Source organism: Artibeus jamaicensis, unplaced genomic scaffold (assembly GCF_021234435.1).
Source record: "Artibeus jamaicensis isolate MK-2021 breed Jamaican fruit bat unplaced genomic scaffold, CSHL_Jam_final contig_484, whole genome shotgun sequence".
Taxonomy (NCBI): domain Eukaryota; kingdom Metazoa; phylum Chordata; class Mammalia; order Chiroptera; family Phyllostomidae; genus Artibeus; species Artibeus jamaicensis.
The window spans coordinates 4,100,714-4,120,550 of NW_026521859.1; the positions used below are offsets into that span (position 1 = coordinate 4,100,714).

Here is a 19,837-nt window from a genome sequence, read left to right on the forward strand (position 1 = left end):
ATTCTATTGTTAAGTGCTTTTTCATCTTATAAGTGGTAATGCTAATAAATTAGCAATAATACTCATTACTATTTAACAGATATTAGTTACTCCTGTACAATAATCTCCGATGAATGTGGAATTTACTATAAACAGCAAAAGCAAAAAGTAATATCTTTACATTTTGAGGCATATTCAACATTGATTGCCTTTTCATAAACAGGGCAACATATTTGTGTGGAAGCTTAGTGTATTATATTTTATGTCTTTACAAAGGAGATAAGTGTTCTTCTTTTCAACAGTACATTAATATGTATAGAATATATAAAAAGAAAGCTCAAGCAATTTTTTCTGGACTCTGGTTGATTTGAAGAATTGGTGACTTATCAGCTTAGAATTAAAACATATTCCTGGTTACATGATTGTGCAAAATCTATTCAATCTTAGATTTTTTTTAACCAACCTCTAAACCCTCATTTATAAGTGATGTTTATTGAATCTGAAAAAAAATCATGCTAATGCATCTCAGCTTATGTGTAAATATGGTTTCTTCCCTTTAGCCCAATTTCATTTAGATCCTACTCGGTTCTTATATGTGTGGGTGACTAAGGAGAAAAAGAGCTAGTCCTTTGCTAAATTTTATTTAGATTTTACAGTACTGAGCTCTCCCAATAGGTTGCCACTTAAAATGACCAATGTTTACATATATGTGTATACACATATATATGGAATATATATTATATTATTGAACATATTCAATATTGAATTCATTATTGAACTTTATATGTACAATATAAAGTCTCAGTGAATATTTAGATTTTAACAAAAAGAAGGGAAAAGTCAAAGAATAGAAGCAATGGAGCTGTAACAGAGGAACCCAGTAAAGAGAGCAGACTGAGCACACGTTTAGGTACACGCACATAAGTGTGGGAATATCATTCTATTATAAGAATGTGTGATAGCTTCAGGAAAAAAGATGACCTTTGTTGCCTCCCATCTTTGGAGGCATAGCCACGATGTTTTCAACTTTGACTAAGATATTTCTGATTTAATAAGAAACTATGTACATTATTGCATCAATTTTCTGTTGGAGTGTATTCCTCATTTCTCTCAATTTTTATAGTATTTTAAGAAAAAATCTAGACATAAGGCCAAAAAAGCAAATAATTTGAAGATAAGGAAAGGATGCTTCTTAAATATATCTGAATAAATTCTGCAGAATGAAATATACCATGTCCTAAGGAACTGAATGAGAATTAGCAAGGCTTCCCATGGTCCTAAGAATTGCACAGTGTTAAACAACCCTGAACCCCTGTGCAAACCCTAAGGCTAGTCCTGTTTTTTCAACTTTGATCAGACATTAACAACCTAATGAATTGACCTTGAGACAGTACAGGGCTTTCAGTGATAAGTACCAAGGATGTTCCTGAGAGGTTTACCCTTGTTAATTTACTGGGATTGTATGCATTCAATAAATTGAGACCATATTAAATATTTACTTTTCAAGGGGAGTATTTCCTGCTTTGGAAAAGCTGCAACTTCTGCTGTGCAGGGAGAGATAGAATGCTACCTACATTTTAATTAAATAATGCACTGTGAATTGGGCTCGATCCTCCTCTAGAGGCGCCTGGATTTTAGCAGGCTTGCTTGGCTAAGTCGGTTCCATGAACCAGTTTTCCATCTTTCAAAGTATCATTGATCTCTATTGTCAGTTGTTCGGTTTTCCTCTGGCATTTTTATCCTTTTTTATCTCCACACTTTTTTTTTTCTACCAAGCATTAAAAAATATGAACATTTTCTTCCACTATTTTAACTAGAAAACTTCTGAGTTTTCACTTGGTATCATGATTTGAATAGTTTTAATAGTTTGCCAAGTTTTTTTCTTTTACTGAAATTATTTATTTATTAAAAATTATTTTATTGTTGTTCAATTGCAGTTATCTGCATTTCCTTCCCACCACTCCCCACCCCACCCCAGCGATCCCCACCTCCCTCTCTTGCTTCCACCCCACCTTCGTTTTGTCCATGTTCCTGAAAACCCTTCCCCACTCCCCCCCCCATTATCCCCTCTCACCTCTCCTCTAGTTACTGTCAGATTGTTCTTAGTTTCAATGTCTCTGATTATATTTTGCTTGCTTGTTTGTTTTGTTGACTAGGTTCCATTTAAAGGTGAGATCACATGGTATTTGTCTTTCACCACCTGGATTATTTCACTTAGCATAATGCTCTCCAGTTCCACCCATGCTGCTGTTGCATAGTATTCCATCATGTAAATATAGCATAGTTTTTTGATCCATTCATTTACTAATGGGCACTTAGGTAGCTTCCAGCACTTGGCTAATAGAAAGAAAAAGTTCCTACTATTTACACATTTTTTATTCAATTTTAGTTTTTAAGTAATTTTAGTGGAGTAAAGGGAGCAGAAATAAACCTATGTTCAAGGTGTTCTTTTTAAACTGGGATTTCCCCATGGGATTCTTACTTCTGTATTCTTGCTTTTATCTGGAACCCTGGAAGGGCACATTTTATATCGGTTCCTTTTCTTTCAGTAGACACTTGATTTTTGGCTCCAACTTTCTTTCCTTCTTCTCCCTGCTTTCTCCTGCTTAATAAAAATATCATTAATATCTTTGTCATATAATAAAATTAAATATATCTCTTTTTTGTAACTTTCGCCCAAGGATCTATTTATTGATTTTAGAAAGAGAGGAAAGGAGAGTGAGAAATATCAGTGTGAACGAGAAACAGATCAGTTGCCTCTGTATGCATCCTAACTGGGGATCAAACCTGCAACCTGGGCACATGCCCTGATCAGAAATCAGAGAGTACGGGATGACACTCCAATGAACTAAGCCACATAGCCCAGGCTAAATATATCTATTTTTAATGCAAGTTTAGCTATTGAAATGCCAAAGCAATTAGGTGTTGGCAGAATTTCTAGAATGGCCTCCCAAGGACATGCTGCCCCATCCCAGAAACCTGTGAATATGATCAGATAGCAGTTTTATGAATACACTATGTTATATGGCACAGTTTATTTTAAGATCAAGAGGAAATCCAGGATTATGTAGGTGGACCCAGTTAAATACATGAGCCCGTAAAAGTGGAGAGCTTTCACCTGCTGTGGCAAAATAAGAAGCCAGAAGAGGAATGCAGAGAGATTTAAAGTGTGAGAGGACTTGAAGGGTCGCTTCTTTTAAGATGGAAGGAACCACATGAGAGGAAGTGGGTGGACTGAAAGAATACAGAGTCAACATAGGCTGACGGCCAGCAAGGAAACCCCGATCTACCGCCACAAGGAAGTAAACTCTATGACAATCCGAGTGCATTCCGAAGTGGATTCTTGCCAAAAGCCTCCACCTGAGCATTAAACTTAGCCAAGCCTGTCTGAACTGTTAACCACAACCTGGAGATAATAAATTTGTGTTATTTTAGGCAACTAAGATTGCGATAATTTGTTATGCAGTAATGGTAAACTAATATGCTATCTCACTTAAAGCTCCTTCTTTATGATATTGCCATGAACTTTGGGCCCCAGAAACAGATATACTGAGGGTGACACTTTGGGAGTGTGTATTTGTATGTTCTTGTACCCATCATATAAGTAACCTATTTAAGTTCCCTTCTTCTCTGTAAGTAGCACCCTCTCAAGCTGGCTCAGAACAGAGAAGAAAACTAGGATAGACAATTGGTGACATGAGTCTATTGGTACTGATTCTCATTCAGCAATCTCCTCTTGTGTAATCTCTCTGTGCCCTCTGGGCACCTGCTCTCTAGGAAATAGCTGTGTGGAGTATGCAAGAGCAAAAACTTTCACTGAGGGAGGGTCAGAATGCTCATCGTGGAAGAGATTCCTAAATATCCAGCTTGTCTCTTGTCTCCCTCATGGCAAAACCCTGGCTTCGCTGTCAAAGAATGTTTCTGTACCATTTCTTCTTTTACTACAATGCAAATTCACCACTTTGTTGAGTTAGGTGGATAGCAAGATTGTCATAATGGTATTCATATATGTGGCTTTGTGGGAAAATGAGATGCTCTGGATAAGCAAACTTTTCATTTAATTAAAAATTGTTTCTTTATCACTGTATTTTTTAAAGCTTTCATCACTTAAACTTTAAAAAATTATAACCCAGCCTTATTATATGGGAAATAAAGAATATCATTCACATTTTATTGATGATTCATGGCCACTTTCAAAGCTATCATTTATTTTACAGCCCTGTTTCTACAGCGATGCCCTTAGGGACCATTGTTCTTATACTAAATGGCCCCAAACCACTAAAGCTTTAATTCTACTCTGCAGTTTATATTTTTCTGCTATTTTCCTTATAAATGGGATGTTAATTGTAACTCATTGCTTCTGTTGACATATCTGCACCCAGCAGTTTCCTACCCACATGCACATGTAGTTCTAAGTACAAAACTGAAACCTACTACCTTAAAATCAAGTGATTTATATTTATTTGTACAGACAATGAAGTTGTAAGTAAATATAATGAAGACTTATGAGAGCTTATACTTCAATGTTTTAAATTTACCAAGTATTAATTGAACAGCTATTATGTCCAAAACTTATATAGCTTATATGAAAGTCTAGACATTTTGAAATTAATGAATAGGCAAAAAATTTATGTACTTATTTAATAAAAATATTGTATTAAATCTCATTATATCTATTAAAAAGATATCATCAATTCAATATTAACCTCATTAACCATTAATTTAATTTCTGGTACAATTAAAGAATATACAGGGGCCCAGCACAAATTACACCCCTTTTTATTACAAAATCATAAGTATGTAATTCTGTAACATAACAATATCACACTCAAGCACACCATATGACTTTGTAGGTGAAATGTTCAAACTAAAGCCATAAATCATTACACCCATATTATTACCCTACCAACCATGCTCAAGCAGGTGTTATTTCTGCCAGACCCTGGATTTGTATTTATATAATGTGTATTAGGTGGTCAAGACTTCAACTTAATATTATATTCCCAAGAGTACCAATGTACATTAAGTACCAGTTGCAAATATTGAAAAGTAGCCCGATTGGCTTTTTTGCCACTCTAATCCTCTTGGTAACCAATATCTTATGTTAAATCTCTTTAATTGGAAAAATCTTGAGTGGTTTCTGTTTTCCCAGTCATACTTTGACTGCTACACCACCCTAATACATGCAGGAAATTTGGACTATTTTGTGCATGACCTTAAAAATGTGTTCAGAGTTTTCATTACTCCAGATAAGATATAAATGCTACATTTATTATAAAACATTATTTTAAGTGATATACCAAAGAAAATGCATAGATTTGACCTCTGAATTGATCTTGTGGGACGCTGTGTAGTGTTGACTCTGGGTCTGCAGATACTCCTGGCACACTGCAGCCTACATACACTAGGCCTCTCAAATCTCAGTTCAAAACGAATAATTCCAAAGAACCTCAAGAGTTTCATGGTGTTAGAGAATAGCAGTAAGCACACCAATTGAGGAGTGTACCAGAACTTGAAATTAGTCAGTCCAAAATAGGCGGTGGCTTTCCAAAGGCATTTATTTAATGGCCTCAGAGCAGAAGTGGTACATGGGGGGGGGGGTACTGATTTGTTGAGGTGCTACTATAGTAATATAAATTGCATGCTTACAATGTGCCCAGTCTGGAACCACTGTGCTATAACGCAGGAAGGAAATAGTGGAATCATAAGACATTTCTTGTCTCTCAGGAGTTCTCAGCAGCTAAGGGCGTCTGGCTAGGCTTGACAGGGAGCAAAACAACTACGAAATACAGTACTTCCCTCTTATTCAGTTTTGCTTTCTGGGGTTTCAGCTACCTGCTGTCAATCATGGTTCAAAAGTATTTAATAGAAAACTCTGTAAGTAAACAACTTACAAGTTTTAGATTGTATACCACTTTAAAACGTGATAGAATCTCACTGCCCCACTCCATCCCTCCCAGGATGTGAATTACCCTTTTGTCCAGTGTAGCCATGCTGTATACACCACCCACCCATTAGTTACTTAGTAGCCTTCTAAGTTACCAGATCAACTGTCACAATATTCCAGGGTTTGCATGCAAGTAACACCCCAAATTGCAGGAGAGGGATGGTGTCAAATTGGATACACCGAAGAGAAGCCTTAAAGTGCTTCCTGTAAGTAAAAGGGTATACGTGAATTTAAAAAAAGAGAAAGAAATAGGAGATGTAGAGCTCAGTACTATCCCTAGTTTCAGACTTCCACTAGGGGCTCTTGGAACGTATCCCCTGTAGAAAAGAGGGGACTACCATATAAGTAAAGTGGTATGTGTCAATTTTTAAAGTTAGCCCGTGAAGTCATTCATACCTTACAAACTCTGAAAGTTAGCTGGTAAAGTCAATCATACAAAAGAACATTCCTGAAGGGCAGAGCTCATGGTGTTTATTTATCTTTGCATATCTCCCAGTGCTTAGAACAATGTATGCACATAGTAGAAGGACTAACACATGTGTGTTGAACTAAATCGACTAGAGAACTTACTTCCCTCTTCCAGACTACAGAATCTTGCAAACTCCTTGGGAATTCAAGTTCCCTCCTGGCATATACAGATTCTGCCCTATCTAGCCGATTTAAATTAACAATGGTTGAAAGTGCTCAGGACATCCTGAATCATTTAATTAAAACATGGGCCTCTTCTCTAGGAACTTGACTTAGTAACTTTGAAGAGGCAAATATTAAAGATGGGGTGCAAAAGTACCTTTAACCCCCCCTACTCACCCCTCCCAATAGGTCTTCCCCTGAACAACCTTTCACCAATAGGATTTATTTGCTTATTTGTTTACCGGGTTTACCATACAAATAGAAATAATCTCCCCCCACCCCAGCCTCCACCTACCCCTTTACAGGGTAAGAAGTTTGGATGTGGCAAATTGAAAAACAAAGGCTGAAGTGCATGGTGGTGATTTTGGAACTGGGAAATTTCTATATTCTCTTTATCTTTCTTTTAGTTTGCACTTAAGCCTTGAAGGGGAAAAAAATTCTTTCACATACCTGGCTGGGTATGGGAAACTGTTAAATAGTGGTTAGAACTGGGAGGGTTGGAGGGAACTTTCCTCCCCCATTTTTTAAAGTTTGGCTGAAGGTCTTTCTGCCCGGAGGCTATAGTCACATTAGCGGTGGGAAATTGGATAAGGACAGCACAATGACAAATCCAGGTTGCTTGCAATAAGTTGCTAATCCCTTTGCTTTAATATCGGAGCAGCGTATAATGATGTTTGGACATCACTCCAGTTTACTGACGACCCCACTGGGGCCAGCAATAGAACCTTACAACTGTCTAACAAGGCATCAGGTGACTCCCGTCGTCACAGCAACGGACACTGGAATCTAATCTTCCCTCTATCCCTTCTAGCACCCAATAACGCCTAGATTATATAAGTGGCCCATCATTGCTTGGGAACTTGAATCAATTAACGTTAATTCGCACAATGCTATGATGTATTGTGATCACTTTCATTTCAGGGAAGGGGGAGAAATTGCTATAAGTCACCTAAAATGAGGTTGTCGGTGGTGCTGAGGTATTAATTGGGTGTCCATATTAAATGCAAAAGGAGCCCCATCGTGAAAGGAAAGTGGATGAGTGACTCTCTTGGCTGCTATTGACCTATCAGAAGAAGACAGTGCCCTTTTCCTTTGCTTTTATCTATTACAGTTTTCCCTATTGCGTGTCAAGTTGATGTATTATAAAAAATTCATTTGGTGACCTTTCACCCCCTTAGCAGATTAAACAATTTCACTTCGATGGCATCATTAACAGGACCCTGCATTTAATGATGATTTCTCTAAAAGGCCACGGAGATTCGATTTTAAGCTAACAGATTTATTGCACTATTATAACATATCGTAAAAAACTGTACCACCTACGGTCAGGTTTTAGGATAGAAACTGCTTAAGAGTTTATGTGGAGCTTAAAGTGGTATTACCTTGGGATATGCTGTAGCAGCAAGTCTCTGACCTCCAGTGAGATGCTGTTTACATTTAATAAGAGATGTTTGCTCACAATAAACTTTAAAGTGTGTCAGGGAGAGGCCTTTAAGCGGGTGTTCAGGCAGTTGGTTTCCATCCCTTCGTCTGTAGACGCCAATGTGCTTATGTCAGGATCTCTGACGGACCCTCTCAGTCTCTGTAACCCACGCTGCTAGCCGGACTGCCGTCCTGCATCAGAAAGCATTTGAGAACCAGGTTAGGGGAGAAATAGATCTGGGAACAACGTTAGAGTTCTCCAATAACCTGGGACCCATAGAGGAACAGAATTGAAAGCATAGATTTTAAAAACCTGTTTTAAGTTATTCCCTTTAAAAAAATTAAAAGAGAGCTTTACCCACGCGGGTTAAGCAAACTTATAAGTGATGATTGCTCTAGTGTGTGTGCTGGATTCCCAGTGAACAACTGCAGCAGAGCCTCAGCCAGTAGACGACCGAAGGGGGCTCTCAGGACGACCCTGCCCACTGCCCAGGATTCTCAGGGGAGAGGGAGGTTGCTTCCTACAGAAACGTCATGTTTCCCCATCCACTGCATTTACTCTTCCACAGCTTCCTCTCTTTAGGACTAGTTGTCACCTTTAGCGAACATACACTTTCCATGTTAAATAAATACTCTATCCTTTTCTCCTCACACACACACACACAAAAAAAGGTTAGGGCATAAAGTGTTTGACTCACAGGCATTTAATTGAGGGCAGGACAGACTACTTTTCTTTTTCTTTTTTTTTTTTTTTTTTGCAATCAAATCCATTTTTGTTAGACCTGACCAAGGATGTACTGAGGATGTCACCATGCGATGCTCCATATTAGCGCAATATATGTGATGTGTAAAGTCTGTTTATGTATTTTTGTTTAATTGCTAAATATCTATTATGCAACTACTACATGTAATACATAATAGGGTCAAGGGGGCAAAAGATATATAATCCATAAACTGTATGTTCTTTTTAAAATAATGTTCTTTTAAACTATATTTATTTATTTGAGAGAGAGAGAAAGAGAAACATTGATTTTTTGTTCCATTATTTATATACTCATTGGTTGATTCTTGTATGTGCCCTGACCTGGGATCAAACCCGCAACCTTGGCATATTGGGACAACTCTCTAACTAACTAAGCTACCAGGCCAGAGCCTATAATTCTTTTAATAAAGCTATCTTAGTCATTAAAAATGCCAAAGCTCTAGGAAAAAAATGTTTCAAGGTATCATGAATTATATAACCATTTCATTTTAATTTGTTTATGCCATGTTTTTGCTAAGTCACACCAGCAATTAATGTGCTTGAAAGGGGTGAAAAAATATATAGCTCATTAGTTGACTGCTCTACACTTTGGTCATAACCTTGCTCTTTGTAAAATCTTTGACAGTTACTTTACCCTTTTTTGGACCTCAGTCTCTTCACGTATAAGTAACAGTACCTACTTCATAATATTTTAAAGATGCAGTGAGTTTGTACATGGAAAGCTTAGAAGAGTACCTGGTACACAGTACTCAGCACATATTCACTATAAATATTATTCTCCCTAAGGGCTTCCTTCATGTAAAATCAATCGATCAATGAATTGCACAGTTATTGAAACCGTTAGTGCAAGCACACTGTGGAGAGCATAAGTGGGGGGGAGAGTGGTGGTTTGCTGTGAGGACTGAATGAGCTGTAGCGCTTCAAATGGTGCCCCACTGGGCTTGCTCTGGGGCGGTTCCTCATGGTGCTCGGTGATGTCATCTCGGTCCCAGAATCAGCCATGGAGCAACTACTCACGCCATGCAAACAGGACAGCCCTGAGAATCAGGGTCTTTGGGGAGAGAGCTGGTTGACCACTAGACTCCTCAGCACATCCCACCACCTAAGTATCATCCTCTGAGTTCCCTCAATGGGGCTTTTGGGGGGCTGATATTAATAAACTGTGATTAACATCAAAGTTCATAATTTATGGTTCTGCCCCTATCCCCTCACACCCAGTCCATTGTTTACTAGAGCTAAGCAAACATATTGCATAAAGAGGTAATTATTCTTCAGCTATAAGGTAATGTTCACTATGAAGTATATTGTTAAGTTTCTAGATGCCAAGGCTAATATTTCACGGGTAATAATGTACTGCAGAAAATAGCCATGGCAGTGATATGTATAATCTTACAGATGTATTCTATTTTGTTTTACATGTACCAGAAATACAAGCAATTTGAAAGCTGGGAACTCGATATATATTCGGCCCTATGCTCTTTCAGTCCTAACCCAGCCTTCAGATGGGGAAGTGGGAAAAGAACTTCCAGTACAACCACAGCTCATTTTCCTGGACAAGCAGGTAACTTGTTCATGGGTGACAATCTCTCAAGCCGGGGAGACGTACTGAGCACACAGGGTAGGTTCCATTATCGTGACACGAGTTTTTCGGAGTGCCCGCTGTGTGGTAGTTGGTGCACTGAGAACGTCTCACTATGGCTGTCACCGTCCTTCCATTTCACAGCCTGCTTTCCTGCCACTTTGCATGGGTGGCCGGCATTTGGTTATGGGTAAAAATATAATTCTGAAACTTCTCCTCCCCAACCAAATTCTTGAAGTAGGTTTCTCATATCTTTTCAGAAATCTAGCCTTCTCAGAGAAGTGTATCTGCATCTGAAGTAGTAATTTTATATGCTAATGAAGGAGTTTGTGCCATCACGGCTGTATTTTTATGTTGTATTTTAATGTTATTTAAATGACTACTCTTATATGTGGTTTAAGTAAATCATTAACAAGAGGGTTCAGTGCTTAATTCTCATTTCAGTGGCCATGTCCTCTGACTCCATTTTATCTTTCTGTATTTACTAAAGTCGTGGAAGAAAACTAAGTGAAATAGGATAATTAAATCTGTTTTCCACTCTTTATTTTTAAAGTGCATCTTCTGATGCTTGCAGAGGGACAAGGCCATCGGGCTGAAGTTCACACTTGGAAATTGTCACTTTTGATGTAGTCTGGCACTCACCCAACTCTCCCGCTCCCTTCTCTTGACCTTGCCTGCCCTGTTAGCCATCAGCACGCGATGCCACTCCTCCTCCGTGAACTCAGCTCTCCTTTCTCCTCTTAACCACCTTGCCCAATGTTTTCTGCAGTAATGTCCTTCTCTTCTTTCCATATGCTAATTGTAATATGTTCTTAACATGAAAAAGAAAATGCTTATTTATTATTTTCCTCCCTTTACTTGTGCGTACTGAATTTGTGCTTTATGAAAGATTCTATTCTGAATTCTCTTCTTTTTTTAGATAAATTCAGATCCTCTTTTGAATCCAACTTTACCTTTTTATTTTTTGTATTTTCAGAATCGGAGAGTGGAGTGCTTGGGGCTGCCGTATGAGCCTTGGGCTGTTTCTGTTTCTCTGGAAGGGACATCAGGTTCAGTGCTGAAAGGTAGGTACCTGTGACATTCAGAGACCCGTTACTACTGCATCTGCACAGAAAATGTTGGCAACCATTAGGGACTCATAGCAAGGTCAGCAATACTCAGTATCCACCATCATTTCAAAGAAACATCCTTTATACCCAGCCTACAACGCCACTGTCTATGAAAAGAAAGTTTTGGCTAGCAGTAAATTCTTCAGGAACTACCTCCTCCTCTCCTCCCATCCTCTGAGTGATGAAGGTGAGTTTTTGTCAAACCGTATCCCCAAAACGGTGTAAAGAAAAGAGCACGTCCTCTAAGACAAATGCTTTTTTGGTACAGTATCCTGGACTGACCCAGGGAGCAAGGTCACCCATACAAGGTGGTTTCTATGGAGAAACACTGGCTCCCAATGATGAGCCAGTTGAAAAATGTGAGGGCAAATGCAGAGCACTTGGCCCAAAGCAGATGCTCAAGTTCATTGTCCCCTCTGCCCCTTTATTTTCTGTTTCCTTTCTGTGCAGTTCCAGTACCATTGCTGAGCTTCATTTACTTTCCCTGGACCATGTGCATGTGAAAATGTAAAAAGAAAACAAGCATCATTTTATTCTTCTGTGAGTTTAAATATTTTAGATATCTCATATAGATGAAATCCTGCAGTATTTGTCCCTCTGTGACTGGCTTATTTCCTTGAATAACTATTCTCAGTGTTCATCCAAGTCGTCACATATTTCAGGATTTCCTTTTTTAAAGACCGAATAATATTCCCTTGTCCATGCATACCATATTTTCTTTATCTGTTCATCTGCTGATTGACACTTAGATTGTTTTCATATCTTGGCAAGTGTGAATAGTACTGCAAATGACATGGGGTGCAGCTATCTCTTTGAGATCCTGATTTTAATTCTTTTGCCAAAGTACCCAGAGTGAGCTTGCTTGTTCATATTTCTATTTTTAATTTTTTGGGTAACATCCATAGTGTTTTCCACAGCAACTTAACCATTTTGCATTCCCAACAACAGTTTCTAAGAGTTCCTATGCAAGTTCAACTTTCTCTACATCCTCACGGACACTTGTCTTTTGGTATTTTGATAATAACCATCCTAACAGGTATAAGATAATACCTCATTGTGATTTTGATTTTCATTTCCCTGATGATTAGTCATACTGAGAATCTTTTCATATGCTGGTTGGCTATTTGTAAGGTTTCTTTGAAGAAATGTCTAATCAAGTTGTTATTTTTGTAATTGCTTTAAAAAAAGATTTTATTTATTTATCTTTAGAGGGGAAGGGAAGTAGAGGAGAAAAATATCAATGTATGGTTGCCTCTTGTGTATCCCATGATGGGAACTGGTTTGCAACCCAGGCATGTGACCTGACTGGGAATCGAACCATGATCCTTTGATTCTCAGGCTTGTGCTCAATCCACTGAGCTACACGAGCCAGGGCTCGAGTTGTTATTTTTTAATAAGGTTATTTGTTTGTTTGTTTTTTGTTATTAAGGTGTAGAAATACCTTATATATTTTGGAAAGTAACCCTTATCAGAAACATGGCTTGCAAATATTTTCTCTTATTCTATAGTTTGCCTTTTTGCTCTGTTTGTTTGCTTTGCTATGGAGAAGATGTTCAGTTTGATGTTATACCACTTGTCTAATTTTGTTTAACATGTCCATACTACCCCCAAATGATCTACATAGTCAATGTGATCTCTATTAAAATCCCAATAACATTTATTATAGAATTATAAAAAAATTAGAAAATTCATATGAAACCACAAAGAAATCCTAAATAACCAAAAACATTTTGAAACATAAAAACAAAACCAGAGGCATCAAGGCCACAATGGTCCAAATTTTGAAATGTATTATAAAACTCTAGTAAATAAAACAGAATGGTACTTGCATAAATACAGACCTATAGACCAATGAAACACAACAGAGAGCCCAGAAATAAGTCCATGTATGTGTGGTCGACCGATACTAACAAGAGAGCCAAGAACACACAATGAAAAGAAGAGAGTCTCTTCAACAAATGGTGCTCGAAAAACTGGATATCCACGTGCAAAAAAACAAAAAAAGAATAAAGTTGGGCCATTGCTTTATACCACATGGGAGAAAAAAAATCAACTCAAAGTGGATTAAAGTCTTAAATATAAGACCTGATATTATAAAACTCCTAGAAGAAAACATAGAAGAAAATCTTGTCAACAGTGGTCTTGGCAAAGGTTTTATAGATATGATATCAAAAGCACAGATAACAAAAGCAAAATTAGAGGGTGTATTGATAATTCTTTTAAAAAGTTAGCTTATCAGATTTCTTCATAAGCCAATTAAAACACTTCTATGGGTTTTAGGTTGTCTGTAATTTTTTTTTTCAAACTTGTAAAAGACTTACCAGTTCAAACATCAGTCTATCTGCAAAATTGCTAGTTTCCAAGGGAAGGCCATGACTTTACAGTTATTTCTTACTCTACCCAGGCTACATGTCAAAGTTCATTCGCATGGCTCTTGTAACATATACGAAATGCTGAAATGTAGAGGAATAAATTCATCATAGAAGTGGTAAATCTTGCCTCTCGTGATAATTGCATTTCTTTGGGCCTAAATTATTTCTATTGTCCGGCATACAATATACCTGCCTCTCCTGAGGATATTGTTTTTCATTATTTTATTGTTACTGTCCCTAAAAAATGAAGGAGATAAAATTGTTATGATCAAATTTCTAAGAAAATGAATTCTTATTCAACATAGTTTTTAATAAGTTAATCCCAGGATTTTAAAAAATTGCTATGTTATTTAGATTATAATTTTTGTTTTTGTGGTAAGCTATACCTCATCCATTCTAGAAAACAGAATGAACCACAGAAGTAGCCCCTTGTGAAAATTTTCCTGAAGTGGCAACTGACATTTCATGATTAAATATTCCATAGCTTCAAAACTTTTATTGTTTAAAGTTTGTTTCATTCTGTTGTTTTCTTATTGGAGCTGTACATTTGACTGTTATCTCTTTTTAAGTTGCTTTTCAACTATTTTTGCCTATAAATTTTCTACTTTCTCTACTTATTAAGAAACCAAAGCTTTTCAGCCTGTGGACAAAAATAATTTTCCCCAAACTTCTACAGCCTTGTTACTGTCCTTACCCTGTCTACTTTCTCTCTGTAGAGCCCAATTTTAAAGGTCCAAATGCTGCTGCTCATTTTATAAGAATCACCTCAATGACTTTCCATATCTTCCATTCTTCTCCTCATACAATTGATATTTTACTCACTTTGGCGAAAGTAACACCCATATTGTTGACTCATATTTTTGTTCTTCTTGGTGATTTCTTCACCGAAGCAATTAAATCTGAAACTCCCCTATGGGGAAAAGACAACCCAAAATGTTTCCTATACAAATTTCCAGAGACAGGCTACATTATTAAGATAGTAAGATAATTAAACAAAGCTATCTAAGGTTGGGTAATGTAAAAATTAAACTTTCAAGACTGCCTTATGAGGTAATATTCAATGGCGTGTTTTGATGATGTCATTTTGTCCATTCTTCAGTGCCATTTAGCTGTTGCTGGCATTGTGGCCTGGAACATATAAGATACAACAGTAATTCTGATCTCAACACAACAGCACTAAAAATAATCAATGTTCAGTTTTTTTCATGTTCTAGTGATATATACCTGTATCAGTTACCATCACCTGACCACTGAAACTCACCTACCTCATCTGCTACTATCAGGGATGTCTAATCCATGGCCCCCAGGTCATCTGTACCCCAGGACGGCTCTGAACACAGCCAAACACAAAATCATAAATTTACTTAAAACCTTTTTTTTTTGCTCATCAGTTTTTATTAGTGTTTGTGTATTTAATGTATGGTCCAAGACAACTCTTCTTCCAGTGTGGCCCAGAGATGCCAAAATGTTGGACACCCCTGTATCTGTTTCATCCAGTCCCTGTATTCTACACTTTAATCCACACTCCAAACCATATACACACTGCATACCTTACCCTTATTACATATCTGCCTTTGTCCTTTCATCCTTCTATAACAGAGTATCATAGGCTGGAGGGCTTATAAATAAAGAAAAGTATTTATTGCAGTTCTTGAAACTGTGAAACCCAAGATCAAGTCCCCAGCCAGTTCCGTGTCTGGAAAGGACCCACTTTCTGGTTCATAGACAGCCATCTTCTTACTGTGTTTTCCTGTGGCAGAAGGGGTGAGGGAGCGCTCTAGAGTCTCTTGTATCAGGGCACTTAATTACATTCATGGTAATTCTCCTGATGGCCTAATCATTTCTCAAAGGCCCCGGCACCAAATACTGGAGATTAGGTTTCAACATTTGAATTCTGGAGGGGTACAAACCTCCAGTGCATGGCAATACCTTTCCTATACTCTATAACTTACCTGTATCTGGTACCTCATTTATACCTCATGCCTAACATCTGCTTCATATCCTTAGTCACACTCCATACTGGACCCATACTCTGTACTTTACCAACATCTGTACCTTTACCCCTGCTCTATCACTTACCCATACCCAGGGCCTTGTTCATATTCCATGCCTTACTGATATATTTTTAAATATTGTGGTAAAATGCACAGAACATAGAACTTACTATCTTAACCATTTTGATATGTACTATTAGTTTAGTTACCCCTATTTTTTACCTTACCTATACTTCATACCTTACTTACACTTCATACCTTACTCATACTCTGTATCTTAGTATCACAGTACTTTACACGTTACCCATGTCCAGTATCTTACTCGTACTCCATGCCTTATGGGTATTCCATACCTTACTTTTGTACTGTACCTTACCAAGAGTCCATACTTTACCCCACTCCTAATAACCCCCAAATCCTTCCTTATTTTTCTGTCAGGCACATCCCAAGGATCTGATCACTGACTATCTTAGAATCGTATCGTGACTATGCACAATGAATGAGTCATGAACCTGCTACTTTATTCTGTAAACGCTGACTCATGCTGAGTGAGGTGACTCACCTGAATCAGTATTGTCACCGCTGTCCTCCTTGGGAGATTCGGTGGGAAAGTGTGAGGAGCAGGCTGAGGCTGCCTTCTATGCACACATTTTTGTGTGTGTATGTCATGTAGGAAAAAAAGTATTGTGTCATTTTCTGTTTTTAGAATGCCACACTACCAAGATATCCCATTTCATATGATTGAAAGTATCTTTTAAAACCATTTTGAAATACTCCATAACTTCAGAAAGAATGCCAATCCATTTGGGATGGATTGCCTAACCTATTCTAAGTATTTCCTGAGGAAAAGCAAAATAACAACAAAACTATACTTATATATCTGGCCTAAATTTTTTATTCTGCAATTTAACTTGATTTTCTTTTGTCTCAGTAGATCGCCTCAGTAAAAAAGAGATTACTAACCAAAAAAAAAAAAAGCAGATTTAGATACACAAAGACTATTATTTAAGGGCCCTTCAGATTCTTTGGTAATAATAGATCCTAGGATTAGACAAAATATTTTAGTATTTTTTAAAGATGAAGTATGAACATTAATGATGTAATAGTTTGCCTATGTGTACTGCTAGGGTGAGAGATGATGTTGGCAGAGAACTGGGGCTGAAAAGGTATTTGAGAAACTATGTGCCCTGTGAAAACATTCTCAGGTAGCACTCCTTGTCAAGTCACATAATCAATTTCAGTTTTTTACGAGCTCAGCACCTCATCTTGCCCCAAGTTCCCTCAGCCAGTCCGTCGTTCATACCAGCTTGGTCAGGGAGCCAGTCAATGGCATTTGTATACTTTACAATTGCCACTCCAGAGATATGATGAACCCTGGAGTAAGGAAGTGTACTTGGCAGCAACTGCCTCAGCTTTTGTGCACATATGCTTCAAATCTGAGAATATCATAGATACATATATGGGAATCTTTGTAGAGATCTCTGAGACAAGCTGGTATTTAACACAAAAGCAAACCCATTTGGAGCTAAAGCACTTTCCATTAGGCAGTTTGGCGGCTGTTTATGAGGCAGACTCACTGTGCTCCATAGACACATTTCGATTAAATGCTGCTTTGTATTCCTCCAAAGATGGGAACAATAAGGACGTTTGTCAAAGGAAAAATTGCAGCAAACGATTTCATGTTGAACATCTGTACTCTGCAGTTCATTGTTTGCAAGAGTTTATTGACCATAATTTTGATGCATATAGGTTTTAAAGAGTATAAACTGCATTTATCTTGGGCGCCTATCATTTATTTTAGTCTTGGCTTATTTATTTCCATTTTTTCTGGGTACTTTATTTATTTTGGGACTCTGAAGAGATGAAGGAAAATATGTTTCCAAAAAAGGAAGTTTAGTTAGCTCTGCAAAATTGATGAGGAAAGACAATGTTCCCACAAAAAAAAGGACTGAGCAATTGAAGTGAAAAATGTAACACTAAGCATATATATATCTTTATGATACCTTTCACTCTTAAAGATCTCCAACCAATTTATAAACTTTAAGACCACTCTCACTTATTGTCCATCATACCAATCACAGTGGCTTTTCCAGAGTGAAATGCAGCAGCTGATAATTAGTAAACTAATCTGAAGATAGTGGAGTCAAAAGGCTAATTAATTAATGGTAATGTGAATGTGATCCTGCCTTAAGTCATCTTCTTTCACTTTATAAATAGATGGCTTATTTTTAGAAGATGTCAGGTTTTTTTGTTTTTGCATTTTATTTAGGGAGACCATGGTCCAGGCAGTTGAAGTTGCTAAATCTTTATCAGTCATGATTTGATGTATTGCTGAAGTCTTGGTCAATTGGCCTCACTCTGCCCCCACATAAACTACAGAGCCTTTGAATAGAAAAGAGGCAGACACTAAAATCTGACCACCTAGAAAGACAAATAGTCTTTCTCGAGAGATACTTACTAATGACATAGTGAAGGTATAGTAGTGATTAGGAATGCTGACTCTGAAATTAGGCACATTTGTTCTATAACCCCAACACCAAGTAATTTAAACTTTTATCAGCCTATTTCCTAATCTCTAAATAATATAGACAATAACATATTTTAAATAATTTTTCTACTTTATTTCTAATGCATCTATAATGTATATAAAGCACAGTGTCTAGTTAATATATGGTTAATATATGAACACTAGAAATTTACAATCAAGTATCAATTTTAGTTAGAGAAATTAGTCTGATGCTTAATATATGGTTCAACATATCTTAGCTGTTATTATTATTCTGCCTTAGATTATTTGGTTCCAAGACTTGTGTAAGAAAACCCTGATGGATTTAATGACCTCTTTAATTAAAAAAATATATTTTTCCTTTATCGTCCAATTGCCCCTCTACAGAGAACACATGAAGAGACTGTGCTTGATTAGACGACTAACACTTTTTGTTTTTGTGTTTGTTTGCAGGGAGTACTCAGGCAGAAACTCAAGATGGTTACGTGAGCTTCTCTGACTTGGCAGTTTTGATCTCTGGGTCAGACTGGCACTTTGTTTTTACTGTCACTTTCCCTCCAGGTAATTTCAGCACAATGTGTTTTTATTATCTGTTTTTTTTTATTAAAAATAGCCCCTTCTGTTTTATAATAGAAATAGCTTCTGTCATGAATAAAAAGTAATCTAAATATAGAGGAAAACTGACATCAGTTGTTTGTATTATTCAGGTGTGACAAGCAAGAACACATGTAGAGATTAAGCCTCAGGAGAATCCCCATAAACAAGAATCCAAATGTACATTTTCCTCCAGTTAAAATTTACTTTGAATTTTCTACTTAAAATTTTTTTTCTGTGACATTGGAGAACAGTTATTTGGATATTAATTAGGTAATTTTAATTTGTAAAAAAGAGAGCCCTAAGATATTGTGTATTATGACTTCTTATTCTCCATTTCTGCCCTCCTCACCCATTGCCCCCACCCCACAAATAGCAACTATGCCCATTTAGAATCCTGGTACTTTAGAAGCATAGGTATAAAGGATGTGAAAATGACTTACATAATCCAGTTTTTTTCAAAAACATATTAAAAAGAAATTTCCCTTCTGAAATATTCTTGAAAGTGTTTTGATTTGTTAAGGCTAGTAATAACTATTCAACAAGCTTATAGCAGGTAACGTGTTAGTTAAACTTCAAAGCCAGATGAACTATGTGAAGTACCACCCTCTCGTTTCTATGAAGAATAGAGCTGAGAGTCCAATTTCTGACATCCTTTTTTAAAGCACTGAACTCTGAAAAGCAGAATGACCCACTTGAAAAAAATTTTTACATACTGCATGCATTGATGTGATTTACCAAAAAAAAATTCCACCTAAAAAAAAATGTTCAAAACAGTAATATCACATTTGAATGAAAACTAGAAATTTACAATCAAGTATCAACTTTGGTTGGAGAAATTAGTCTGATACTTAAGTAATTTATGCACAGGTATGACAATACAAAGTCTTATAAGCTGCATTAGGGCAGTTGTTACTGGATTTAAATCTCTCAGATACTGAA

The 19,837-nt window shown here is 37.1% G+C and overlaps 1 protein-coding gene across 1 annotated transcript in view; it reads left to right on the top strand.

Annotated features, from left to right (window-relative positions):
- PKHD1 (PKHD1 ciliary IPT domain containing fibrocystin/polyductin) overlaps positions 1-19,837 on the top strand; it is a 461,864-nt gene that overhangs the window by 413,544 nt on the left and 28,483 nt on the right. Inside the window, exons 62-64 of the mRNA XM_053668316.1 lie at positions 10,167-10,302; positions 11,297-11,384; positions 18,755-18,862. Of these exons, the coding sequence (XP_053524291.1) occupies positions 10,167-10,302; positions 11,297-11,384; positions 18,755-18,862 (332 nt within the window). The remainder of the gene's footprint in view (positions 1-10,166; positions 10,303-11,296; positions 11,385-18,754; positions 18,863-19,837) is intronic.